Source organism: Heptranchias perlo, chromosome 2 (assembly GCF_035084215.1).
Source record: "Heptranchias perlo isolate sHepPer1 chromosome 2, sHepPer1.hap1, whole genome shotgun sequence".
Taxonomy (NCBI): domain Eukaryota; kingdom Metazoa; phylum Chordata; class Chondrichthyes; order Hexanchiformes; family Hexanchidae; genus Heptranchias; species Heptranchias perlo.
The window spans coordinates 156,201,914-156,227,729 of NC_090326.1; the positions used below are offsets into that span (position 1 = coordinate 156,201,914).

The 25,816-nt window shown below is 45.8% G+C and overlaps 1 protein-coding gene across 1 annotated transcript in view; it reads left to right on the plus strand.

The window, feature by feature from the left end:
- Positions 1–25,816, plus strand: part of acvr2ba (activin A receptor type 2Ba) — a 211,635-nt gene that overhangs the window by 159,663 nt on the left and 26,156 nt on the right. Inside the window, exons 4-7 of the mRNA XM_067999328.1 lie at positions 2,326–2,477; positions 6,062–6,205; positions 15,835–15,978; positions 19,071–19,219. Of these exons, the coding sequence (XP_067855429.1) occupies positions 2,326–2,477; positions 6,062–6,205; positions 15,835–15,978; positions 19,071–19,219 (589 nt within the window). The remainder of the gene's footprint in view (positions 1–2,325; positions 2,478–6,061; positions 6,206–15,834; positions 15,979–19,070; positions 19,220–25,816) is intronic.

The window sequence follows — 25,816 nt, forward strand, 5'->3', positions numbered from 1 at the left end:
CTGCTGGCCTTGGAGAACCAGGCATGTTCACCATGGTGTTGCCGCGGGCTGGGTGAGGCCCTCAAGTTGTGAGCTGACAGGACCGTTGTGATATCAGAACGTGTATAAAAGCGATGGCGTTTGCTTTTCTCGCCTAAGGCAAAGAGAAGCCGGCCTTCACTTAGCATTCTGCTTTCCCCAGAAAACTTTAATTCTCTTCGTTTTTCCCCGCCCCTCTGAATTGATCTCAGTCGCAGTTCTGTAGTGTCTGCTTAACACACATCGTCCCAGTCCTGCCCTATTTGAATCTGGTGCAGGGTCAGGCTTTAAGTTGGGCTCTCCGATCCTGCGTCTGCACTGCTGCCTGACTAGTTATTGGATGGTTCCACAAAGCAGCAAAGAGGGATATGGTTTCAATTTTACAAGAAAATACCTACTCCTCCCTTTTCCTGAAGTACAGTGGAACCTCCACAATCCGCAGTCCGATTATCTACCAGAGTTTCGGTGGGATTGGGGCCATGCAGGAGCAGCCACCTCGTTGCAAGCAATATAATTTCTTTGGTTATTTGTGTTATACTTGTCTTTGTTATAGAATCATAGAATGACACAGCACAGAAGGAGGCCATTTGGCCCATCGTGCCTGTGCTGGCCCATTCTCAGGTGTTCTGTATCACACGTGTAATACCAGCCAATTTCCATGATCTGTTTTGGGTTTTGGGTCCCCACTCCTTTCTGGCTGATAACGAAGGTTTCACCAGACCTGATTTGTGATCAGCTCCCTCCTCTCGTGACCAAGATCACGAGAGAAGGAAAAGAAATTGCAGGACTATGGGGAAAGAGCGAGGGAGTGGGACTAATTGGATAGCTCTTTCAAAGAGTTGGCACAGGCACAATGGGCCAAATGGCCTCCTTCTGTGCTATAAGATTCTATGATCAGAAATTTATTGCATGCAGAACACTGACACCGATACTTTTACCTCTAGTTACAGTCGATATGTCTGGACCTACAGATTCTTCCAGCCTACTTAACTTCCTATCACCTCTGTCAAAATGTTTAAATTTTGTGGGTTTTTTTATTCGTTCATGGGATGTGGGCGTCACTGGTGAGGCCGGCATTTATTGCCCATCCCTAATTGCCCTTGAGAAGGTGGTGGTGAGCCACCTTCTTGAACCGCTGCAGTCCGTGTGGTGAAGGTTCTCCCACAGTGCTGTTAGGAAGGGAGTTCCAGGATTTTGACCCAGCGATGATGAAGGAACGGCGATATATTTCCAAGCCGGGATGGTGTGTGACTTGGAGGGGAATGTGCAGGTGGTGTTGTTCCCATGTGCCTGCTGCTCTTGTCCTTTTAGGTGGTAGAGGTCGCGGGTTTGGGAGGTGCTGTCGAAGAAGCCTTGGCGAGTTGCTGCAGTGCATCCTGTGGATGGTACACACTGCAGCCACTGTGCGCTGGTGGTGAAGGGAGTGAATGTTTAGGGTGGTGGATGGGGTGCCAATCAAGCGGGCAGCTTTGTCCTGGATGGTGTCGAGCTTGTTGGAGCTGCACTCATCCATGTTTAACTAAAAATTTGCACATCTGTCGCAAATGTCTCTTAAATTTAATACTGACTGGTGCCCGAAGACTCTCTGAATGAGGGATATGTGTGGTGTGATGTGGTACTGAGCCACAGAGATGTTCAATCCTTGCTCTGTACTGAGTTAGTTGACCTCAGCCAGGGCAATAAATAGAAGCACTACAATGGGGTTCCAGCACCATGGGCATGAGGTAAGGGAGGAAAATGCAGCTACGGTTACATCGGCCTACTCTCGCTTATCTGTACCTTACTGGAACAAATCAGGTCTGGTGAAACCTTTGTTATCTGCCAGAAAGGAGTAGGGACCCAAAACCCAAAAAGGATCATGGTAATTGGCTGGTATTACACGTGTGGTACAGGATTCCCGAGAATGAGCCAGCACAGGCACAATGGGCCAAATGGCCTCCTTCAGTGCTGTATCATTCCATGATTCTATAATGATGACAAGTATAACACATATTACCAAAGAAATAATATCGCTCGCAACGAGGTGGCTGCTCCTGCATGGCCCCAATCCCACCGAAAGTCTGGTGGATAATCGGACTGCGGATTGTGGAGGTTCCACTGTACTTCAGGAAAAGGGAGAAGTAGGTATTTTCTTGTGGACATCAGGTGAGGAGAGAATCAGGCTGGCGGATGAAGGAAAGCCCTGAGGCCTACATCACGAGCCTCCGGGTGTGCAGCGAGTTCGGGGAAGGAGAAGGAACTGGGGAAAAATAAACATAAAATACTGTGTCTCTCTTCTCTTTCCCCCATTTCCAATTTTCACCCTAGTTGTGTTTGAGCCACCGCCTCCAACTCCTTCGCTGCTGAACATTCTGGTGTATGCACTGCTTCCCATCACTGGCCTGTCCATGATCATCCTGCTGGCCTTTTGGATGTACCGCCACCGCAAGCCTCCGTACGGACACGTGGACTTGAATGAGGTTTGTAACGCGCACCACACCGGCTGACCTGCACGCACTGGGCTTAGTTACTGAAAAGAAGGCTTTCCCCAAAAAGGGGAGCGTCTCGTGATATGAACCACTTTGAAGTGTTGTGACTTGTCATTATGTCGGCGTAACTTTTGTGCGCAGCAAGGTCCCATGAGCAGCAATGAGACGCATGACCTGTTGATCTTTTTGTGGTGGAGGGAGGAATGTTGGCCAGGTCCCCGAAGGCTCCTTGCTCTTCTCGAGTACTGCCATGACATCTTTAACCTCTGCTTGAACTGAGTCGGGCCACGGTTTAATTCATCATCCGAAGGACGGTGCCTCCTCTGATGGTGTAGCTTTCCCTCAGCCCTGTAACGAAAAGAAAGAAAGACTTGCATTAATGTAGCGCCTTTCGCAACCTCAGGACATCCAAAAAGTACTTCATTGGCTGCAAAGCACTTTGGAAGTGTAGTCACTGTTGTAAAGTAGGAAATGCAGTAGCTAATTTGCGCACAGCAACGAGATAATAACCAGATAATCTGTTTGTGATGTTGGTTGAGGGATAAATATTGGCCAGGCCATTGGGGAGAACTCCCCTGTTCTTATTCAAAATGCTGCCACGTGAATGTTTTTCATCCACCTGAGAGGGCAAGCGGGGCCTCGGTTTAACGTCTCGTCCGAAAGACGGCACCTCCGACAGTGCAGCACTCCCTCAGCACTGCACTGGAGTGTCAGCCTGAATTATACGGTCAAGTCTCTGGAGTGGGGCTTGAACCCATGACCTTCTGACACGGAGACAAGAGTGCCACCAACTGAGCCACGGCTGACGTCTCGCTCCGTACCAGAGTGTCAGTCCAGATCGTGCGCTCAAGTCTTGGAGTGGGGCTTCAACCGTCGGCCTTCTGACGCAACTGAGTCAAGCTGAAGAGTTAGTGAGTGAGGGTGAGGGTAAAGTGACGAGGGAGATTAATGACACGTGACAATTTCCCGCCTTCCAATGTAGCATCCTCTCAAATGACTGATGCACGAATGTTGACACAACAGAGTGTTGAACGTACCGGGTTGGTGTTACGCTTGCCGTGATTTAGTAACTAATCTCTGATTTCAAACAACAAGAGTTCTGTTTAAATTACAGATCCTCATAAAGTAACTGCAAAAATTGTTCTAGTTTCTAATCTCGGGCAATGCCAATTCACTGAGTGGTAGGATTAAGGTTCTGCTTCCTTTCTAATTTAAAAAAAAATGAGCCACGAAGAATTAAAAACATATGGCTACACGAATTAAGTTCTGGAGCCCAAAAAACATGTACATTTTCTCTTCTCTCTTTCTCCCCTCCCCTGCCCTGCCACGCGCCCTTCTCACCAGTTAGCACCAGCCGGATGTTGCACTTTGGTCAGAGTTGTTGCTGCTCTGTGATCAGTCGATGCAAGTCTGTTCCTGCAGCACTGATCCTGACCACTTTTCTTTCCCAAGCCTTTGGCCTTGGGTTTGAACCTGTAATTTTACTGGGTTGGCAGTTTATGGGCTCCCAGTGCACCAATAATGTATTTTAGAAAAAAATACTTGGTTAGCAAGCCTTGTTTGTTTAAATGTACTTTTTATTGCCTTCATATTCCGGACATCTGAAAAGATAGGTGGGCCAGTGTGAACAATCCCGAGGGACCCTGTTATAACGGGAACACTTTCTAACCTGTGATGAGCATATCAGTATTTCTCTCTCTCCCCCTCCCCTCTCTCTTTCTCTCTTTCCCTTTGGCGTGCTCTCTCTCCCGCCAACCCTCCTCTCTCCCTGTCTCTCTCTCTCCCCCTCTCCCTCCCTTTTCTCTCTTTTTCTCTCTCTCTCTTTCTTTCTCTCTTTCTTTCTCTCTTTCTTTCTCTCTTTCTTTCTTTCTTTCTTTCTTTCTTTCTCTCTTTCTTTCTTTCTTTTTCTCTCTCTCTCTCTCTTTCCCCCTCTCCCTCCCTTTCTCTTTCTCCTCTCTCTTGCTCTTTCTTTTTCTCTCTCTGGCTCTTTCTATCTCTCTCTCTTCCCCCCTTTCTCTCTCTCTCCCTCTCTCTGGCTCTTTCTATCTCTCCCTCTCCCTCCCTTTCTCTCTCTCTGGCTCTTTCTATCTCTCCCTCTCCCTCCCTTTCTCTCTCTCGCGCTCTTTCTCTCTCACTCTTCCCCCTCCCCCCTCCCTTGCCCCTCCTCTCACTCACTATCTCTTTGTATATCTCTATCTGTCTCTCTCTATTCAATAGTGTAAACAATTTTACAACACCAAGTTATAGTCCAACAATTTTATTTTAAAATCCACAAGCTTTCGGAGGCTTCCTCCTTCCTCAGGTGAATGTGGAAATGAAATCCTCGAACCTTTCGCATTTATAAATCACAGAACAATGCCTGGTGATTACAGAGAGTCTTTTCAACTGCCCGTTGCCAAGGCAACCAAAATGTTCAGACAGATAGGTGTTACCTACAAGGCCACCGAATATACAAATGGCCAGAACTAAAAAAAACAGATGATGTGGAGATGTGTATTTTGGGAAAAAGAACAGTGAAAAGAAGTGTATTCTGAATGGTAGGAATTTGAACAGAGTGATCTAGGGGTGCAGATATGTGGATCTTTAAAGGTGGGAGTGCAGTCGAAAAGGCCTTTAAAACGACAAATGTAATTGTGTTTTTATACATAGGGGCACTGAAGTGATGTTGAATTTTTACAAGATATTGGGTAGGTCAAATTTGGAGTAGTGTGTGACGCTCTGGACACCCCATTACAGGAGGGATATTAGAGCCATGAAAAGGGTACAGAGAAAATCCACTAGAATTATAGCAGGAAGAAGAAGTTATAATTATGAAGAAATGCTCAAGAAATTGGGCCCTTTTCCTCTGGGAAAAATTGTAATAATGTTTTGAGAGGATAAATGGTAAAAGATTGTTTCCACTAGACAGAAAATCAGTATTAGACTCGGGATTATCGGTAGGAGAATGAAGGTAGAAGAATTTTTTTTCACACGGAGGATTATTAGAACATGGAACACAAGTGGCTGTTGAGGCAGAGACTATATCATCAGTTAAAACAGAATTGGAAACTTAGTGTAAAAGAACAAAAGGATAGAGGACAAGAACTGGAATTGGATTTGGTAGCTCCAGTTAAAGAGCTATCATTGTCAGGCTCAAAAGGCCAAATGGCTTTCTTCTATAATAAAAACAGAATATGCTGGAAATACACAGGTCAGTCAGCATCTGTAAGGAGAAAAGACAGGCTATGACATGCACCCTTCATTAGAGCTAAGCTGCCTCCTGTGCTATAAATTCTATGATTTATTTCTTTCTCTTTCATTCTCTTTCTTTCTGTTTTTCATTCTCTCTCTCTCTCTCTCCCTTTTTCTTTCTTTCTCTCTCTATCACACACGTGCTCATTCCTGTACATATCTAGCAATATCTGTTTCTATGTATCTCCATTTTTGTCTCTAGCTGTCTTTCTGTGTCTCCCCTCAATGTACCTTGATTTACAATGTGTTTAAAAACTCTGGACGCTGTTGTATGTCGTAATTTTAAAGGTTTTTTTTATTTTGGAGTGTATAACCAGCCTCACAGTTAATTGTATTTTGTCTAGGACCCAAGTCTGCCATCTCCCTCGCCTCTGGTCGGCCTGAAGCCCCTCCAGTTACTTGAGATCAAAGCCAGAGGGCGGTTCGGCTGCGTCTGGAAGGCACGGCTAATGAACGAATATGTGGCTGTAAAAATCTTCCCTGTTCAGGTAAGGCTGTTTGGTGTTCGGTTTAGTAATTCTCTAGCAACGCACTCGGGATTTGATTAAAAACTCTGCGATGTTCAAATCTGAATCCTCGGCTCCCTTGAATTTATCGCCAGGTTGGACTGTACAGTTCAAAACCTGTGGAGGTTTGAACTTCTTTGCTCACCGTACAGTGCGTTTCCCACTTGGACCAGTGGAAAGTGTTGTAGCTGATGGTCGATACAGAAGCTCGATGATGCCAGCGGTATTGCCAGCTATGGTTACTTTGCTTTTACCTTTTCTCTGGTGATTACGACAGGGGGTGTGAAGGGTTTACTTTTGGAGCAGTCCCATCGCAGTTGCCCTCTCAAAATTTAACGCGGAGACCATCAAAAACATGAATTATGGTTGTCGATCATTGTAAAAAGATTGTGCGCTCTGAAAACTTCAATCAAAAAGGAAATCCCTTCGCCCTTTTGAGGGGGGGGGGGGGGGGGGGGATGGGTGAAACAGTAAATCGTCCTTCCCCGCCATTATTAATAATGAACGTTTCATTTGAACACCACTTAGTTTGCACTTCTGTTGTGAATAAATATATCTGAATGAAAGTACACTACAACCCCATCCCACCAAAGTGGTCCGGACCGATAGACTGAGCGGTCAGTAGTACTGGTGGTGTATGAGAAGATAGGCTGCCGGATGCGGCCGCTTGATTTCTCTGCTCCAGCAGCTCTGCACTCAACAGCGTGTTTTAAAATGTTGGTGCTCTGCTTCTTTTCAGCCGTCTCGTCCTAATGTTAAACCGGTGAACGGCTGCATATTCTGCAGAGTGTTGTAGAAATTCAGTATGTTAAAGGGGAAAAAATATCCATTTGGTGTTGCAGGGGAGGTTAGTTTAGTAGAGTTTACTCTCGTCGAATATTTGATTAAAATCAAATCGTACCTCAGGCCAAGAGAATAGGTTGTTATGGGTTTTGGATGAACAATCAAACCTAAAGCAGGAGTAACTGCGTGGTTACAGCAAGCCACAGGCACTCTCCCAGTCTGTGCACTGTACCTCACATTGTGTTTTTCTTTTCCCGCAGGAAGCTTGAGCTTTTCTGGTTGACTAACTTCCAAATGCTGTGCTTTAGCCAAGATCTAGTTCATGTCGTAGCTAGTTCCTTGGACTTGTTGACCTGCTCCGTGACTTTGTTTTGAGAAACTGTAGGCGCCACGTTCCATTTCAGGAATGCTGGCTTTTTACATCAGTGGCGGAGATGAGCGCCATCTCGTTTAATGCGTCATGGCTCGACCTAGTGAATAGCCAGGAGTTCTGAGGGATAAGGGTGTAATTATTTTTTTAGGGTAGCTTGACTCATACAGAGCAGGAAGCTTCCAGGTTGGATCCCAAGTCAGTGGATCTCAGTTGGGATGCTGCAATTGAGCTCAGTGCACCTTTATGGGGAGAGGGAAGTTAGGGTGCCAGATCTTGAGATCTGTCCTGCGAAGTGCACTCATGTGGAAGTGACATTGGATGACCACAGGACTAGGCCCAGCTGTGATGATCCCCCTGCAGTCGAATAGCTTCTGAAAATTGCTGTCACATGAATAATGGCCACTTGGCCAAAGAAATAGAGGCTGCATGATGCCTGTGGAACTGTTGAGGGTCAATGCCTTCAGGAAAGGAGTCCAAGAAGAAACTTGATAGAAACCTAATAAAAACATTGGCACACTAAAATGTAGGGTATTTGTGATATAGGCATCTTCACTTGAGCTCCCATATTTAGTTGTAGCAGGAACTTGTCAGTGGGGAGCTTTAGTGTAGAGGTAAGAACATATCCTTAAAGGAGCCCCAGGTCATTTTATTAAAAAAAAATGTATTTTTGTACTCATCAAAATCAATGACTTCTGCTATGAGGAATGGTATGTTTCCTTTTTGGACCCAGTGCCACTGTTGATCATCCAGCTACGGCTCATTATGGGTTAGATGCAGAGTAAAGCTCCCTTTGGAAAAGATAGAAATAATTTGCATTTATACAGCGCCTCTCACGACCTCACGACGTCCCAAAACGTTTTACAGCCAATTAAAGTACTTTTATGACGTGTAGTCACTGTTGTAATGTAGGAAATGTGGCAGCCAATTTTCACACAGCAAGGTCCCACAAACAGCAATGTGATAATGACCAGATAATCTGTATTTTAGTGATGTTGGTTGAGGGATAAATATTGGCCAGGGCACTGGGGAGAACTCCCCTGCTCTTCTTCGAACTACTGCCATGGGATCTTTTATGTCCACCTGAGAGGGAAGATGGGGCCTCAGTTTAACCTCTCATCCGAAGGATGGCTCCTCCCACAGTGCAGCACCTCGTCAGTACTGCACTGGAGTGTCAGCCTAGGCCCAACAATGTGCCTCTGCCCTAACATCAGAGAGCGCGCCCTACAGCGCTAATGTGAATGGCCCACAATCCACACCGGCCATCCTTTTGGGACAACGCACTGGCACTTACTGCATTGTCCCAAAGTTGACGAAGAAGGAATCAGTAGGCACGCCATTCCCAGTGAAGGGGATTAGGAGCCCACCTGCCTAGTTTGAGGCCCGGAGCGAGGATTGGGGCGGGATGAGTGGAAGGGGTGTGTAAAAGACGTTAATCCTCCAAATTATCACATTGGATTACCAACCCTAAAAGGATTGTCTCCAGGAATTAAAGATTGCTCTTCAGGACACTGCCGCGAGCAACCCAGGAGAAAAAGCATAGGAGAGTTTTTAAAAAAAACTGTATTTCGGTGTTTTAAAATTTTCTTTGAACACTTTCAAATATTAGTTTGAAAAATATTGCAGGTGGGAATTAAAAGCTGTTTAACTGACTGGATGATTCCAGTCAGTCAATGAAGAGTCTTTTCCCTTTCCAATCGGTGTGGGAAGGCGGAGCGTTGTGAGGATGGACATGTTGGGTGACCAGTGGCGGGAGTGTGGGAGCGGGACAGTGGGAGCGGGACAGTTGGAGGTCATGTGAAGAATACGTCCAACCAGAGTTGGCGACCCTCTTGGAAAATGACCTGATATTTTATGGCACACTCCTATTGCTGAACCTTAGGTTCTTTTTCCCCATCCCCCAACAGTGCTTATTTTTGAGATGGAGACCATTGCCTCAAAACAACAGGAAAAATCTGACTCCGCAGTAGGTTTTAAAATCACTAATTCGTGATTTTGCTTTAGTACCTCTTTCCCCCGTAGCTGGAGAAGACCTCTTGGATACATAGGTAGGATGAGCGACTGAGCCTGCAGGCAGCCACAGAACTTGGCTGCCTTTGTATCTAGTGCCAATATTTACATTCTTATTCTTCCCCCTCGCAGCTCTTTAGTAGGTCTGCAAGCCTCTGGAGGCAGTAACGCTCCCTCGTCGAGTTGCAGTGCTGACACTGAGGCTACTGTCAGCAGCAGCGGTATAATTAATGTAAATTAAGTTTTAGTCCTGATCATTTTACTTCATAAAGAAAGACTTGTATTTTATATAACGTCTTTCACAACCTCAGGAAGTCCCAAAGTGCTTTATAGCCAATGAAGTACTTTTGAAGTGTTGTAATGAAGGAAGCGCTGCAGTCAATTTGCGCACAGCAAGGTCCCACAAACAGCAATGTGATAATGACCAGATAATCTGTTTTAGTGATGTTGGTTGAGGGATAAATATTGGCCAGGGCACTGGGGAGGACTGCCTTGTTCTAAGTCTGTTCATGGAGCATTATGCAGCCCCCCGCCAATGGCTCATTTGGTAAAGGCCATGTGTAATTGAGCCATCGGAACAGGAGTAGGCCATCCAGCCCCTCGAGTCTGTCCCGCCATTCAGTTAGATCATGGCTGACCTGTATCTTAACTCCATCTACCCACCTTGGTTCCGTAACCCTTAATACCCTTGCCGAAAAAAAACCTATCAATCTCAATTTTGAAATTTTCAATTCACCCCCAGCCTCGACAACTTTTTGGGGGAGAGCGCTCCAGATTTCCACATCCCTTTGTGTGAAGAAGTGCTTCCTGAACAACCTGGCTCTAATTTAAAGGTTACGCCCCCTTGTTTTGGACTCCCCCACCAGAGGTAATAGTTTCTCTCTATCTACCCCGTCAATTCCTTTACTCATCTTAAACACCTCAATTAGACCACCCCTTAATCTTCTATACTCAAGGGAATGCACAGACACAGGTTCCTGGTTTGATTGCTGGTCTGTGGTGAGTTAGCTGGTCCCAGACCAGTCAGCCCATGTATTGAGCTCAGTGACCCTGGGTTTGAATGGGGAAAATCAGCTAATTTTCTCATCGCCGTTGTTATCCAGTCACTGCTGCTGTAAAGTGGACGTCAAGTGATAGACTTGGATCTGGCACTGCTATGTCGTTCCTCCCTTATCCTCCCATGGACGGACAGCCTGCTGTCGCGCACTCTCTCGGGATCGCATGTGAAGAATGGCCACTCGGCTGAGGTTCCAGAGGGCAACCAGCAACTGTGGAACTATACCTCCGAAAGGAGTCGTTGCATTCGTAATAGGAGGTGGGGGATGCAATATTTGCAGGAACAAGATGTAATATATACAATGGGAGAAGTTGCAGAGCTCTGTGCCTTGTGTTCCCAACTTGGTTGAATGCTAGTGAAGCTCCTGTTACAGTGAAACCGATGATCATGCAGGGTTTCCTCTTCATTATTCTAGCCAATATCAGTGTTGACGAGCATTGTTGTGACTCCTGTTTGTGCACAGATTGATTGTGGATTAGCACCACTGCTTTTTCAAAACAGCAATTCACTGCAGCCGAGAGGGTTTGTCAGGGAATGTCTACGGTCCTGGCAAAACCAGTACTTTGTTGGCTGTAAAACGCTTTGGGACGTCCTGAGGTTGTGGAAGGCGCTGTATAAATGAGAGTTCTTTTCTTTTTTTAAAAACGAGTGGGTCTTTGTTACTGTCACTTCAGATTAGCAGAAGGATGTTCTGTTCGATATTCCAGACCCAGGTGATAAATACATAACGGAAGGCTCTTTGAGAGAGGACTGGGTAGAATGGTCGAACCCTAGTTCAGATTACTGGCTGGGTGTTTAGCACTTCACAAAACGTACGATGTAAAGTTTTCAGCTGAAAAATTGGGCTTGGAGTGCTGATTTGTTTTGGTGTGGAGAAATGTGAATAACAGTTGGATCCCAGTCAACCCCTGGCTGGTTTGCTGAGAGATGTACTGGTGGTGCCAGGTTTATATATAAACCAATGAAAACAGCCAGTCTCCAAATCTTCATCCGACAGGGAATTTAATGGCTTGTTCAGCAATTCAACAAAAAAAAAACTGATTAACAAAATATGTATTTACTTGCACTGAAGGGATTCTACTCCTAAGATCTGCTTGTCTTGGGGAACCATTTCAGTGTTCCAGTTCTGGTTAGCTTGTTCAGGTTTTTTTTTTATTAGCAGTCGGGGAAACATTTTCTCTTCCAGCTAGGAACTGTATTCAGTGAGAGTGAATTGGATGTGGTTTTGGTAGATTGGAACTCAGTCCAGTTGCACAGCCATTCCAGGTACATTACTGTTAGTAGCTTCAAACGTACTGAAGCTGCAAGTCTGTAATTGATTGAAGTAAACCACAATCCAACTAACAAATTATACTCAAACTTGCAATGCTATTATTTATTGCTACGTATAATTAACAGCACTGGGGGCAGTAAGGCGGAAAGAAGGAGAAACTGGCAGGAGGGTTGGTAACCAGAGGACACAGATTTAAGGCAGTTGGCAAAAGAACCAGAGGCGATACGAGAATTTTTTTTTACGCGGTGAGTTGTTATGACAAGGGCAGCAGGCACATGGGAACAACACCACCTGCACGTTCCCCTCCAAGTCACACACCATCCCGACTTGGAAATCTATCACCGTTCCTTCATCGCCGCTGGGTCAAAATCCTGGAACTCCCTTCCTAACAGCACTGTGGGAGAACCTTCACCACACGGACTGCAGCGGTTCAAGAAGGTGGCTCATCACCACGTTCTGAAGGGCAATTAGGGATGGGCAATAAATGCCGGCCTCGCCAGCGACACCCACGTCCCATGAACGAATAAAAAAAAATGAAGTACTTTTGAAGTGTAGTCACTGTTGTAATGGTAAGCTGCATGGTTTTAGTTGGTTAAATTCCAGCAGTAGCCCTGCCCACAATTGAAGGTAGGGAGGGGCGCTAAATAAGCCTGGGCTGTTGCCGGCCTTTGCTTAAGTTTGGACTTAGGTAAGTGGGCTAAAAGGGTTAAATTATGAACACAGGTTGCATAGACTAAGCTTGTATTCCTTTGAGTATAGAAGATTAAGGGGTGATCTAATTAAGGTGTTTAAGATGATTCAGTGATTTGAAAGGGTAGATAGAGAGAAACTATTTCCTCTGTCCAGAACAAGGGGGCATAACCTTAAAATGAGAGCTAGGCCATTCAGGGGTGATATTGGGAAGCACTTCTTCACACAAAGGGTAGTGGAAATCTGGAACTCTCTTCCCCCAAAAAGCTGTTGAGGCTGGGGGTCAATTGAAAATGTCAAAACTGAGATTGAGAGATTTTTGTTAGGTAAGGGTATTAAGGGTTACAGAACCAAGGCGAGTAGATGGAGTTAAGATACTGATCAGCCATGATCTAATTAAATGGTGGAACAAGTTCGAGTGGCTCCCTATGGGAGGGAGCGTGTATTCCATATCAGGGAAAGACATACTCTACCTGTGTGGATTTCTCGTTTCCTTTGGTTTGGAGGCTCTTGAGCACAGTGATGGGTTCCTGCGAGTGTCCAGTTATTTTTGTTCTTCTGCCCTTCAGACGCCCCTGCCCTGTTACTCTGCCAGCCGCAGCCTTGTCACTGACCACGAGAAGAGGCATGGGATAGAGTATACAATGACGTGTGTTCAGCACTTATTTTCCTCTCTGTAAAGAACCTGCTTGTCTGTTCTTTGCTGCTCTTTTGAGCAGAGCTCACTTGATAGCAATTAGAAGCCGGAGCCCAGGCCAAGATCAAAGAGCTCCACTTTTTTAAATTCATTCATGGGATGTGGGTGTCGCTGGCAAGGCCAGCATTTATTGCCCATCCCTAATTGCCCTTGAGAAGGTGGTGGTGAGCCGCCGCCTTGAACCGCTGCAGTCCGTGTGGTGAAGGTTCTCCCACAGTGCTGTTTGGTTGGGAGTTCCAGGATTTTGACCCAGCGACGATGAAGGAACGGCGATATATTTCCAAGTCGGGATGGTGTGTGACTTGGAGGGGAACGTGCAGGTGGTGGTGTTCCCATGTGCCTGCTGCCCTTGTCCTTCTCAGTGGTAGAGGTAGAGGCAGGTTTGGCAGGTGCTGTCAAAGAAGCCTTGGTGATTTGCTGCAGTGCATCCTGTGGATGGCACACACTGCAGCCACAGCGGCCGGTGGTGAATGGGGTGCCATCAGACATCATGGGACTGCCCTGATCTGTGAGAGTCAGTACCACATTCGGCCTTAGAGAGGGTGCAGTGGAAACTTACTGGAATGGTACCAAGGATGAGGGACTTCAGTTATGTGGAGAGACTGGAGAAGCTGGGATTGTTCTCCTTAGAACAGAGAAGGTTAAGGGGAGATTTGTTTGAGGTGTTCAAAATCATGAAAGGTTTTGATAGAGTAAATAAGGAGAAACCTTTTCCAGTGGCAGAAGGGTCGGTTACCAGAGGACACCGATTTAAGGTCATTGGCAAAAGAACCAGAGACGACATGAGGAGAAACTTTTTTTACGCTGTGCTTTGTTATGATCTGGAATGCACTGCCTGAAAGGGTGGTGGAAGCAGATTCAATAGTAACTTTCAAAAGGGAATTGGATAAATACTCGAAGGGGAAAAATTTAGGGCTATGGGGAAAAGGCAGGGATAATGGGACTAATTGGATAGTTCAAAAATCCAGCACAGGCATGATGGGCCGAACGGCCTCCTTCTATGCTGTATGATTCTATATAACTCAGTGCATTGACACACTGAACCACTGGAGGTGGGGTCGGCTTTTTTTTAAAACATGTATTTCTACTTTCTCTTTCGATCCTCCCTATTGCCTCGAATCCCACCGCCCAACACCGGGAAGGTTTACAGTAGCTCCAATTTGTGGTTTTCACTAAGTTCATTGATTTGTGATCGGGTCAGATGGAATGAAAGTTTTGCCCCGGTGAGTTACACCAGAGCCTATGGCGCACTCGGACTGTACGGCAAGAAGAGAAAGGACTTGCATTTATATAGCGCCTTTCATGACCTTGGGAAGTCCCAAAACACTTTACAACCAATGAAATACTTTTTGAAGTGTAGTCACTGTTGTAATGTAGGACACTCTGCAGCCAATTTGCACACAGCAAGGACCCACAAATAGCAATGTGATAATGACTAGATAATCTGTTTTTTAGTGATGTTGGTTGAGAGGTAAATATTGGCCAGGACACTGGGGAGAACTCCCTTGCTCCTCTCCAAAATGCCTCTGTGGGATCTTTTACGTCTCATCTGAAGGACGGCACCTACCAACAGTGCAGTACTCCCTCGGTGCTGCACTGGGAACGTCAGCCTGGATTTTGTGCTCAAGTCTCTGGAGTGGGACTTGAACCCACCACCTTCTGACTCTGGGGCGAGAGTGCTACCCACTAAGCCACGGCTGACGCCGTCGCAGCACCTTGCAGATGGGGCCTGCTTAAATGGCAGCAGGAATGAAGTGACGGAAAACAGACACTGCGTAATTTAGGAGTTTCCTCCCATCAGGTGATGTACTGCAGTAGAACATGTTGACTTAATGGGGACGTGGCCTGCGCCCTTTCCTGTAAAACCAACCGTGCGCTGTGGTAGGGGAGGAGTGGCTGCCCCGGCATTCGTTCGTTCATCCAGCCCCATGCATAGTTTCCTCGTTTGCAGAGTTTGTCTCATTAACACAGCTACAAAGTGCAGGAACAGTCAGCGTTGAGCCCACTGGATTTTAAACTCATTTTGTATGGTGTTGTGTTGAGCTAATCTTGATTGATTGATTGCTTTCAAATGTTGTTTCTGTTTTATTTGTAATGTTTTATTTGTAATGTAGTGTTTACAAAATTCCCAACTCCTGCCGGTGCTGCATGGGTAAATGTGCCGTCTGGTGTGATACAAACCCATAGAGACCAGGAAGATGGCAGTTTTGATCTTCAGTCCGTTTTGAACTAGCTGATGTCAGCCAAGGCAGCAGTTGTGGTGAGGGAGGGGGAGCGGCAGTGGGGTGGGGGGAGCTAAAATAGGCTCAGTGCCCCCGTGCTAGGGAAGGAGAAAACCAGCCATCGCTATCTGGTGAGCCCTTTTGCAAAATGCATGTCTGGTGAGCTGGGCTGTCATTCCACCCACAGTCGAATAGCCTGCCGACACTCACCACCTGTGCCAAACGCGAATGAACAACGGCCATTTGGGTGAGTTTCTGGGGGGTGGGCGGGGGGAGCAGCCGGTAACGGTGGATCCATACTCCACCACAAGCTGGCCTCTCCAGGAGAGATGGGGAGATAACCGAAGGTGAGGTGGAGGAATTCCTGCCTATACCGCAGGACGCAATCACCACATGTGGTTGCCGTGGTCTTGCTCAGAGATCCTGCCTCCACGCTAGTTTATAGAAGGACTGGATTATTGACTGGATATTTGAAGTACTTAATGTTTCATGTTTTTTTTTTAAACAAGGATAAGCTATCCTGGCAGAACGAACGGGATATTTACACCACGCCCGGGATGAAACACGAGAACGTCCTGCGCTACATTGGATCTGAAAAACGTGGATCAAACCTTGAGATGGAGCTCTGGCTCATCTCTTCCTTCCATGAGTGGGTAGGGGCAATGTAGGCACTGTCAGCACTTGGATACCGCGGGCCCATCGATGCATTATGTGACCACCAGAAGATCTGTCTGAAAATGCTCATTAGCACCCGAGTCCAGGAAGGGAAAAGTATATATTTTAAATTAATTCTCGGGACGCGAGCGTCACAGGCAAGGCCGGCATTTATTGCCCATCCCCTAGTTGCCCTACTGACTGGCTTGTTAGGCCACTTCAGAGGGCATTTAAGAGTCAACCATGTTGGCGTGGGTCTGGAGTCACCTATTGGCCAGACCGGGTAAGGACGGCAGGTTTCCTTCCCTAAAGGACATTAGTGAACCAAGTTTTCATTACAGTCCAGCAGTTTCATGGTCACTTTTACTGATAACCAGCTTTTTATATCCAGATTTTTTAAACTGATTTCAAATTCTCAAACTGACATGGGGGGGATTCGACACAGTACTTACACGAGCCTCTCTTTCACATGTAAAAACATTCAAAGCAGCCAGTGTAAAACAGACCATTTTACAGTAAATGGATGTGTCCATGTTGTGATTTTTTTTTTCTTCTCTTTATTTCTGCACACAAAGGGTGGTAGAAGTTTGGAACTCTCTTCCGCAAACGGCAATTGATACTAGCTCAATTGCTAAATTTAAATCTGAGATAGATAGCTTTTTGGCAACCAAAGGTATTAAGGGATATGGGCCAAAGGCAGGTATATGGAGTTAGATCACAGATCATCCATGATCTTATCAAATGGCGGAGCAGGCACGAGGGGCTGAATGGCCTACTCCTGTTCCTATGTTCTTGCCTCTCCCAGAAGATTATATGGTGGGGCGGGAGAGGGGGGATGTCTTTAGTCAGGATACTCTGGCCATCATGAGGTGTGGGGCAGGCTTTTTAAAAAAATTTTTATTCGTTCACGGGATGTGGGTGTCGCTGGCAAGGCCGGCATTTATTGCCCATCCCTAAGAGGGCAATTAAGAATCAACCACATTGCTGTGGGTCTGGAGTCACATATAGGCCAGACCGGGTAAGGACGGCAGGTTTCCTTCCCTAAAGGACATTAGTGAACCAGATGGGTTTTTACGACAATCCGGTAGTTTCATGGCTATCATTACTGATACTAGTATTTTAATTCCAGATTTTTTATTTAATTGAATTTAAATTCGCCAGCCGCCGTGGCGGGATTTGAACTCGTGACTCTGGATTTTAGTCCAGGCCTCTGGATTACTAGCCCAGTAACATAACCACTACGCTACCGTACCCTACATGGCTTGATGGATCAGCTGGTCTTTTCGTGCCCGTCAACTTTGTACGTTTGTAATACAATCGCCATGGTTGTAAATATGAAGTCTGAACATATTAACGATAGCCCTGAAGTAGACGAGGATCTCCATGTTGTGATATAAGTCGGGCACGGTGGAGTGGTGGTTATGTTACTGGACTAATAATCCAGAGAGCGTGACTTCAAATGCCACTATGGTAGTTGTGAGAATGTGAATTCAGTCTTAAAAATGTGGAAATAAAAAGCTGGTATCGGTAAGAGTGACCGCAAAGCATAAGAACAACATAAGAAATAGGAGCAGGAGTAGGCCATACGGCCCCTCGAGCCTGCTCCGCCATTCAACGAGATCATGGCTGATCTGCGGCCTATGAGAACATAAGAAATAGGAGTGGGAAACACCAACTGGTTCACTTTTAGGGAACGAAACCTGCCGTCCTTATCCGGTCTGGCCTAGATGTGACTCCAGTGTGACTCTTAACTGCCCTCTGAAGTGGTCGCTCAGTGAAGCCACTCAGTTGAATGAAACCGCCACAAAGAATAACCAGAATCACCACACAGTCTGCAACGGTTAGGAACGTAGGAACAGGAGGAGGCCATTCAGCCCCTCGAGCCTGTTCTGCCATTCAATTAGTTCATGGCTGATCTGTAACCTTAACAGTTCAAGAAGTAGGCCCATCGTCACTTTGTCGGGGTAACTGGGGATGAGCAATAAATGCCCGCCTTGCCAGTGGTGCCGACCGAATGAATTTTTAAAAGAAAGGCAAACTTAGAAGCCAAGTGTTGTGCTGCGGAGGCCCACGCTGGGACCTCTGCCTTGTACTCCTCAAAATACCTTTATAATGAAGTGGGAAAGTGCCTGTGAACCAGACCCCACAAGAGGGGTGTCCCCGAGTGGGTGGGTGAGGCTTCATATCACCGACTGCAGTTTGCAAATGACTTGCAAATGGCTAATTTGCTTGAAATACGGCACGGTGCCTAAAAATGTGAGAATCCTCGAACAGCGTGGGAGGGGAGTCTTTGCAAAGAGACGCGAGGGGGGAAAGAGTGAACCCAATGAAAATCAAGCCGTTTAAAAACATATACGGCAGGAATATCTTTTTTTTTTTCCCTTTACGTTTAAGAAATGTTATTTTGCATATTGAATTTCCGCGGGAGGGAGGATTCCCTGATCTCCTGGTAGAAACTCCGGAGAAATGGCGTAAACAGCAGAGAAACTGTTTCGGTCGATTTTTGTGCTGATGTTAGGGGCAGGAGATCTTGTGAGCCCCTATCTCCCCCCCCCCACCCCCCCCACCCCCCCTCCCCCCAAACGGCAGATATTCCTGCCGTACATGTTTTTAAACAGCTTGATTTTCCTTGGGTTCACTCTTCCCTCCCTCGCGTCTCTTTGCAAAGACTCCCCTCCCACCCCGGTTTTTCTCCTGTTGCCTCCTAAAGGAGCTTCAGGGACCGATTCTGATTCCATTCCAATTCCTTCCCCCTCCCGCCCCCAGTAACTCATCCAAGTGGTCACTATTCATGTGTGAGCTCTGGCAGAGAGCATTGGCAGAGTGTTCCAGCACAGAGAGGCCATTGCAGGCGCCGAGACTGACTCTGCCCTCGCCTGACGCCTGCTCTCGGCAGCAGGAGTCACTCGACCCACGATCGGGAACAGGAACACTGGGCGATATTTGTTTCCCCAAAGTTGGGTAGAGGGGGGCATAAATAAACTATGGCGAAACCTTCAAGATTGATTTGGTAAATACTGCTGTCAGTCTGAGTGATGAGCAAAAACCCCAATCCACTGACTTTGGTCTCTTCTATTTTTTTTAAACCCAGGGCTCGTTGTCTGACTACCTGAAGGGGAACGTGATCAGCTGGAACGAACTCGGCCACATTGCTGAGACGATGTCTTGCGGACTGGCCTTCCTTCATGAAGACGTTCCCCGATGCAAAGGAGAAGGGCCGAAACCTGCAATCGCCCACAGGTACTGAGCGAGGGACGTACTGTCGTTTTAAGGATCCACTGAGGGTGGGGGGATTGGTTTTGTGAGTTTATCCAGTGAGTTGCTCAGCAATGCAGTGCAGGGAGGTCATCATCCAGAGGGGTGGTAGGGGCACCACGATAGGTCTCAGTGCCCTGGGTTAAGGAAGGAATCTTCAGCTGTGGCGCCCATTAGCACCCCCTGCTGACAGGGCACGGTATGTGGGTGCCAGGTGAGGTCAGAGCGTGCGGCCTATCCATAGAAACCATAGAAAGGATACAGCACAGAAGGAGGCCATTCGGCCCATCGTGTCCGTGCCGGCTCAAAGAACAACCAGGTGCCCATTCTAATCTCGCCTTCCAGCACCCGGTCCGTAGCCCTGCAGCTTACAGCACTTTAGGTGCAGGTCCAGGTACTTTTTAAAAAGAGTTGAGGGTCCCTGCCTCTACCACCAATTCGGGCAGCAAATTCCATACGCCCACCACCCTCTGGGTAAAGAAGTTTTCCCTCATGTCCCCTCTAATCCTTTCGCCCATCTGTGATGACTGTGCCACAGTTGGGACCAGCCTGCCACTCTTCACTTTCAAAGGCTTAGAGACACACAGTGGTCACTTGGGTGAAATACCTGAGGGATAGCTAGGGCCTGTGGCAAGGCGAGGAGACAATTCGTGTTGCAACCTCCCGACTTGTTTCATTAAATGTTATAGGAACATTAGGAAGATAGGAACAGGAATAGGCCATTTAGCCCCACGAGCCTGTTCTGCCCTTCAATTAGATCGTGGCTGGCCTATATCTTAACTCCAATTACCTGCCGTTGCTCCATATCTCTTGATACCTTCATACCTAACAAAAATCTATCGATCTCAGTCTCAAAAGCTCCAACTGTCCCACCATCTATAGGCTTTTCGGAGGGGAGAGTTGCAGATTTGTACTACCCTAGAAAGTACTAGACTTGCTTAATACCTAGCTTATCGGATATATTACGTAGTATTTGCAGCACAGAAACAGGCCTTTTGGCCCAACAGGTCCATGCTAGTATTTATACTCCACACGAGCCCCCTCCCACCCTACTTCATCTCACCCTATCAGCATATCCTTCTATTCCTTTCTCCCTCGTGTGTTTATCTAGCTTCCCCTTAAATGCATCTATGCTATTCGCCTCAACTACTCCATGTGGTAGCAAGTTCCACATTCTTAGCATTGCAATGGTAAGTCACTTATGAAGAGTCTTTTTTTTTAAATTTAAAAAATGTAATACGTTTTTTTAAAAAGCCTCATGATAAAACTAATTTCAGTTCTGATCCTTGGGCAAAGTCCCACTGTGAGAATCGGGTGCATAGAAACATTCACTGAATGAAGCAAATCTAAAGAGCTTTCCACCCAGGGCCTGCAAGCATGTGAACTCGAGGAGGGAGCTCTGCATTCCGAGGTTTCAAATTACACAGGGTTTTTTTTTGACGAGATCGGTCTATTTTCTGCAAATGTTTCTTTCATGTGTCAGCTCAGCAGGAGATTGGCAACAGGTTAAAATATCAAGTATCCTGTCATAAATTGAGAGTGTTATCCAATATTAAACTGCCACAGTCTACCAATGATCATTCCAGCGGGGTTTGCATGCAAAAAAAAAAGTTGAATTATCGAGTAATTCGAATTAAATAATGTAATTAAAATGGCAATCGTGCAAAAAATAAAAAAACACAAGTTTGAACGATCCAGTACTTCGGATTACAAGGAATAGACCTGCTTCAGTTTATTTTCCCCCCCTCTTTTTTTTTCCTAACCTGGCTTGTATTTTCCCCCAATAACTAGGACTCTGATTTGGGGAGGTTTCTTTTGACAGTGCCTGAGGATCAAAGACTGGTACACAAAGACTGAATGACTCTTCAATTCTGTTTCTGTGACACGGGATATAATATAGTTCCGTTGATTTTTGCCAGTGTTCTTGGGCATTGAATTTGAGGATTCCTGTCCTTTTATAACTGGGGTCGCTGGTACGTAGGATATAATTCTGTGGCTTTTTAACCAGTGTTTTGGGATTGCATTCCAGGATTCCTGTCCTTTTACAATTGGGGTCACTGCTACACAGCAACTGACTTAAGTTTTAAATTCTGTTATTGTTACATAGGAAGTAATTCCGGCTGGTGTTTTGAGGGATTGCATTCAGTAATTTTGTGCAATTTCCCATGAAAGCCGCAAGCAAGTGGCTTTGCTGATTATACGGGGTAACAGAAAATGGAATTTTTTTTGGACAGTGAAATGGTACCTCCTAGAGGAGATTTAGTGTAATTACAGATCCCACACACAGGCACCATGTTACTAAGTTACATCAGTGCTCAAGTGACCCTTCTCCAAAACCACAGCATACCCCTTGGATGCATCTATGGGAGGGATAACCTCCCTGGAACTTTGTTATTTATGCCTTGTATCACCTGATGCTCTGTCTATTGAGGTGCAGTCTGCTGAAGACCTACCAAGCTACCTCCTCCGAGAGCTCTTATGGTGTCAGCCGTGGCTCGGTCAGAAGGTTGTGGGTTCAAGTCCCACTCCAGGGACACAATCTAGACTTGCACTCCAGTGCAGCACTGAGGGGGTGCTGCATTGTCGAATGAGACATTAAACCAAGGCCCCGTCTGCCCTCTCGGGTGGATATAAAAGATCCCATGGCACTATTTGAAGAAGAGCAGGGGGGTTCTCCCTGATGTCCTGGCCAATATTTATCCTTCAACCAACATCACTAAAAACAGATTATCTGGTCCTTATCACGTGGCTGTTTGTGGGAGCTTGCTGTGCGCAAATTGATTGCCGTGTTTCCTACATTACAACAGTGATTGCATTATTTTAATGGTACTTCATTGGCTGTAAAGCGCCTTGTGACATCCTGAGGTTGTTGAAGACGTGATTTAAATGCAAATCTTTTTTCTTTCTTTTGAGCCTTGTTCTGCACTCTTACCATTTTGGGCCAGAATATTGTCTCTGGCAGAGCCCTCCTGAGATTTTCACAGATTGTATTTTAAAAAATTATATCTGCAGAATATCAGAGGGGAAAAGATTGCTGGAAGTTTGGAGTAAAATAACAAGTATGGCTGGAAATGCCCAACGAGTCTACCGTCATCGGAGAAGAATAAAATAGTATTTCTCAGAACCAAATAGTATTTCTCAGAACCAAATCGTTGGCGTTTCTTTCTCTTTCAAATGCCCGTCGACTCACCCTATGTTTGTGGCATTTTCTAGTTTTAAACAAAAAGTTGTTTGATTGCCTGAGGGGGTCGGAGAGGAATTTTCCAGAGTGTATTTTCCCTTGTTGGCCCTGGGTTTTTTCCTCTTTTTTTTGCATTTCCCAGGAAATTACATGGCTGCGGGGGGGAGAGGAGGGAGGAACAGAAGAACATAAGAAATAGGAGCAGGAATAGGCCTTACATCCCTTTGAGCCTGCTCCGCCATTCATTCGGATCATGGCTGATCTTCGACCTCAACTCCATTTTCCCGCCCGATCCCGTATCCCTTGGTTTCTTTAGAGTCCAAAAATCTATCGATCTCAGTCTTGAATATACTCAACGAAGCATCTACTGCCCTCTGGAGTAGAGAATTCCAAAGATCACAACCCTCTGAGTGAAGAAATTCCTCCTCATCTCAGTCTTAAATGTCCGATCCCTTATCCTGAGACTATGCCCCCCAGTTCTAGACCCTCCAGCCAGAGGAAACAACCTCTCAGCATCTACCTTGTCAAGGCCCCTAAGAATGTTATATGTTTCAATGAGATCACCTCTCATTCTTCTAAACTCCAGAGAGTATAGGCCCGTTCTACTCAATCCCTCCTCATAGGACAACCCTCTCACCTCAGGAATCAACCTAGAAGTCTATAGTCAGGATGCTGCGGCCATCGTGAGGGGTGGGGCAGGCTAGATGGACCAGCTGGTCTTTTCCTGCCCGTCAATTTCGTACGTTGCTAAGGAGCTGAACTGGAATTACTAAAATAAAAACAGGAAGTGCTGGAAATACACAGCAGGAGCCCATCAGCATCTGAAAAGGGAAAGGGCGGGTTAATGTTTTTGGGGGCAGTGGAGTCTCCTCCTCAGAACGGTTATGAGGAAGGGTCCCTACGCAAAATGTGTTTACCCCCTGTCCTTCCCCCCCCCGGACAATGCTCTTGGAGCTCCAGTGTCTTCCATCATCGTTTGAGAATTTTCAGGGTTTTTTTTTTCTTTCTTATCTCTCAGATTACTAAACACTGTAGCCTTACCTTTAACAGTCTTTCCCTCCTCGAGCTGGTTGCTTCAGTCTGTGCAGTACGCCAGCCTCGATAAGGGTAAAAGGATATTTTGAGCTGGAGGCAACACTTTGCAAAGTTCAGTGCAGCTTGCAGTAACGGAGCGTTAAAAGGTGAAAATGTTCCAATCGAAGAACCTCTGATCTTCGTTCCAACCCGACAAAGATTAAAAATAGAATCCTCCAGCAAAGTGGAAAGTGCTGTTCATTGCCATTGGTTATTGATTAAAGCACAATTTTTTTTTTCATCAGAGAGATGAGATGTTTCATATCTGTCTGCAGTTAAGTTCCTCCACCCAATCACTGTGTGTGCTGCTAACCAAACTCGTAATTATTATTTTTTTTGCGCCTGTGCCTTTGAGAGTAATTTGGACAATAAAACTCTCGACCCCTGATATTTCTTCTCGACACCCCCGGTGACATCAATCAGATTACAGTCCAGTTCCTCCCTCTCTTAATTGCACAATGGCGACACTGGAGACCTGACTACAAGCGAGCAGGGTTAGGTGGTTAAGTGATCTCTTGTTGAAACGAGTGTGTCGTGGCAGTCCCTGTGCTGTTAATATTTATGTTTCTGCTCTTGAAGGAAAATGGCACAAAGTGCAATGGCATGAGGCACTTTAGAGATAATCTATAATTGCGTTTTTCGCAAAAGTACAAAGAGTCCTATTACAAAACCATCCTAAAAGCATCCGATTTATACGTGTATAAATTCCGAAAGGCCACTTAAAGGGGAAGTACGCTCCACTGAATTGTCCTATGATTAATATTATAAAGGAAAATTTTTGAAGGGAATTGACGAAAAGTTGACCCAGGCAAGTTGTTGACTGTGATAGAGGTTTCATTGGGCTGGATGGTTGTGTCTTTTTTTTTAAAAATTTCAAATGAGCGAGTTGAGAGTAAGATGGGACATGAACTTTTTTATACAACTAGGGTAGCCGTCTTGTAGAGTAAGTTACATGGGGAGGCAGTGTAAATGGTTTCAAAGAAATAAACTTGTATTTATATTTTCAAGAGGCAACTTAGAGATGCATTTTTAGGAAGAGGGAACTGGTTGAAAGATGTGGTTGAGGTGTGATTGAGATACAGAGTGCCCAGTGGCTTTTCCTTATACTTAAATGTTTTTCTGTTCTTATGACCACTTGTGTGTTCATTGTTTTGACCTTGTTGCTGTTTTGAAGTGCAGGCTAGATGCATTTTCATAGAATCGTACAGCACAGAAGAAGGCAATTCGGCCCATCATGTCTGTGCCAGCTCTTTGAAAGAACTGTCCAATTAGTTCCCCTCTCCTGCTCTTTCCCCATAGCCCTGCAAATTTTCCCTTTTCAAGTATTTATCCAATTCCCTTTTGAAAGTTATTATTGAATCTGCTTCCACCGCCCTTTCAGGCAGTGCATTCCAGATCGCTGCATAAAAAAAATTCTCCTCATCTCCCCTCTGGTTCTTTTGCCAATTATCTTAAATCTGTGTCCTCTGGTTACTGACCCCATGCCAGTGGAAATAGTTTCTCCTTATTTACTCTATCAAAACCCTTAATGGTTTTTAATACCTGTTAAATCTCCTGGCTCAGAACGGAGAGGATATTCTTATCAGGAAAGGCTGAACAGGCTGGGGCTCTTTTCTGTAGTAAAGAGAAGGCTGAGGGGTGACCTGATAGAGGTCTTTTACGATTATGAAAGGGTTGATAGGGTAGACGTAGAGAAAATGTTTCCACTTGTGGGGGAGTCCAAAACTAGAGGTCATCCATATAAAATAGTCGCTAATAAATACAATAGGGAATTCAGGAGAAACTTCTTTGCCCAGAGAGTGGTATGAATGTGGAACTCACTACCACAAGGAGTGGTTGAGACAAATAGCATAGATACATTTAAGGGGAAGCTAGATAAGCACATGAGGGAGATCTGGCCTGGGTAAATTGGAATCAAAGATTAGCAGGCAAAACTGTAATTGAACAATGGGCAGCTTTAAAGAGGAGATGGTTCAGGTACAGTCTAGGTACATTCCCACGAGGCAGAAAGGTTGGGCAACTAAAGCCAGAGCTCCCTGGATGACAAAAGAGATAGTGAGTAAGATGGAACAGAAAAAAGGGTCGTATGTAAGAAATAGGAGCAGGAGTAGGCCAATCGGCCCCTCGAACCTGCTCCGCCATTCAATAAGATCATGGCTGATCTGATCCTAACCTCAAATCTAAATTCATGTCCAATTTCCTGCCCACTCCCCGTAACCCCTAATTCCCTTTACTTCTAGGAAACTGTCGATTTCTGTTTTAAATTTATTTAATGATGTAGCTTCCACAGCTTCCTGGGGCAGCAAATTCCACAGACCTACTACCCT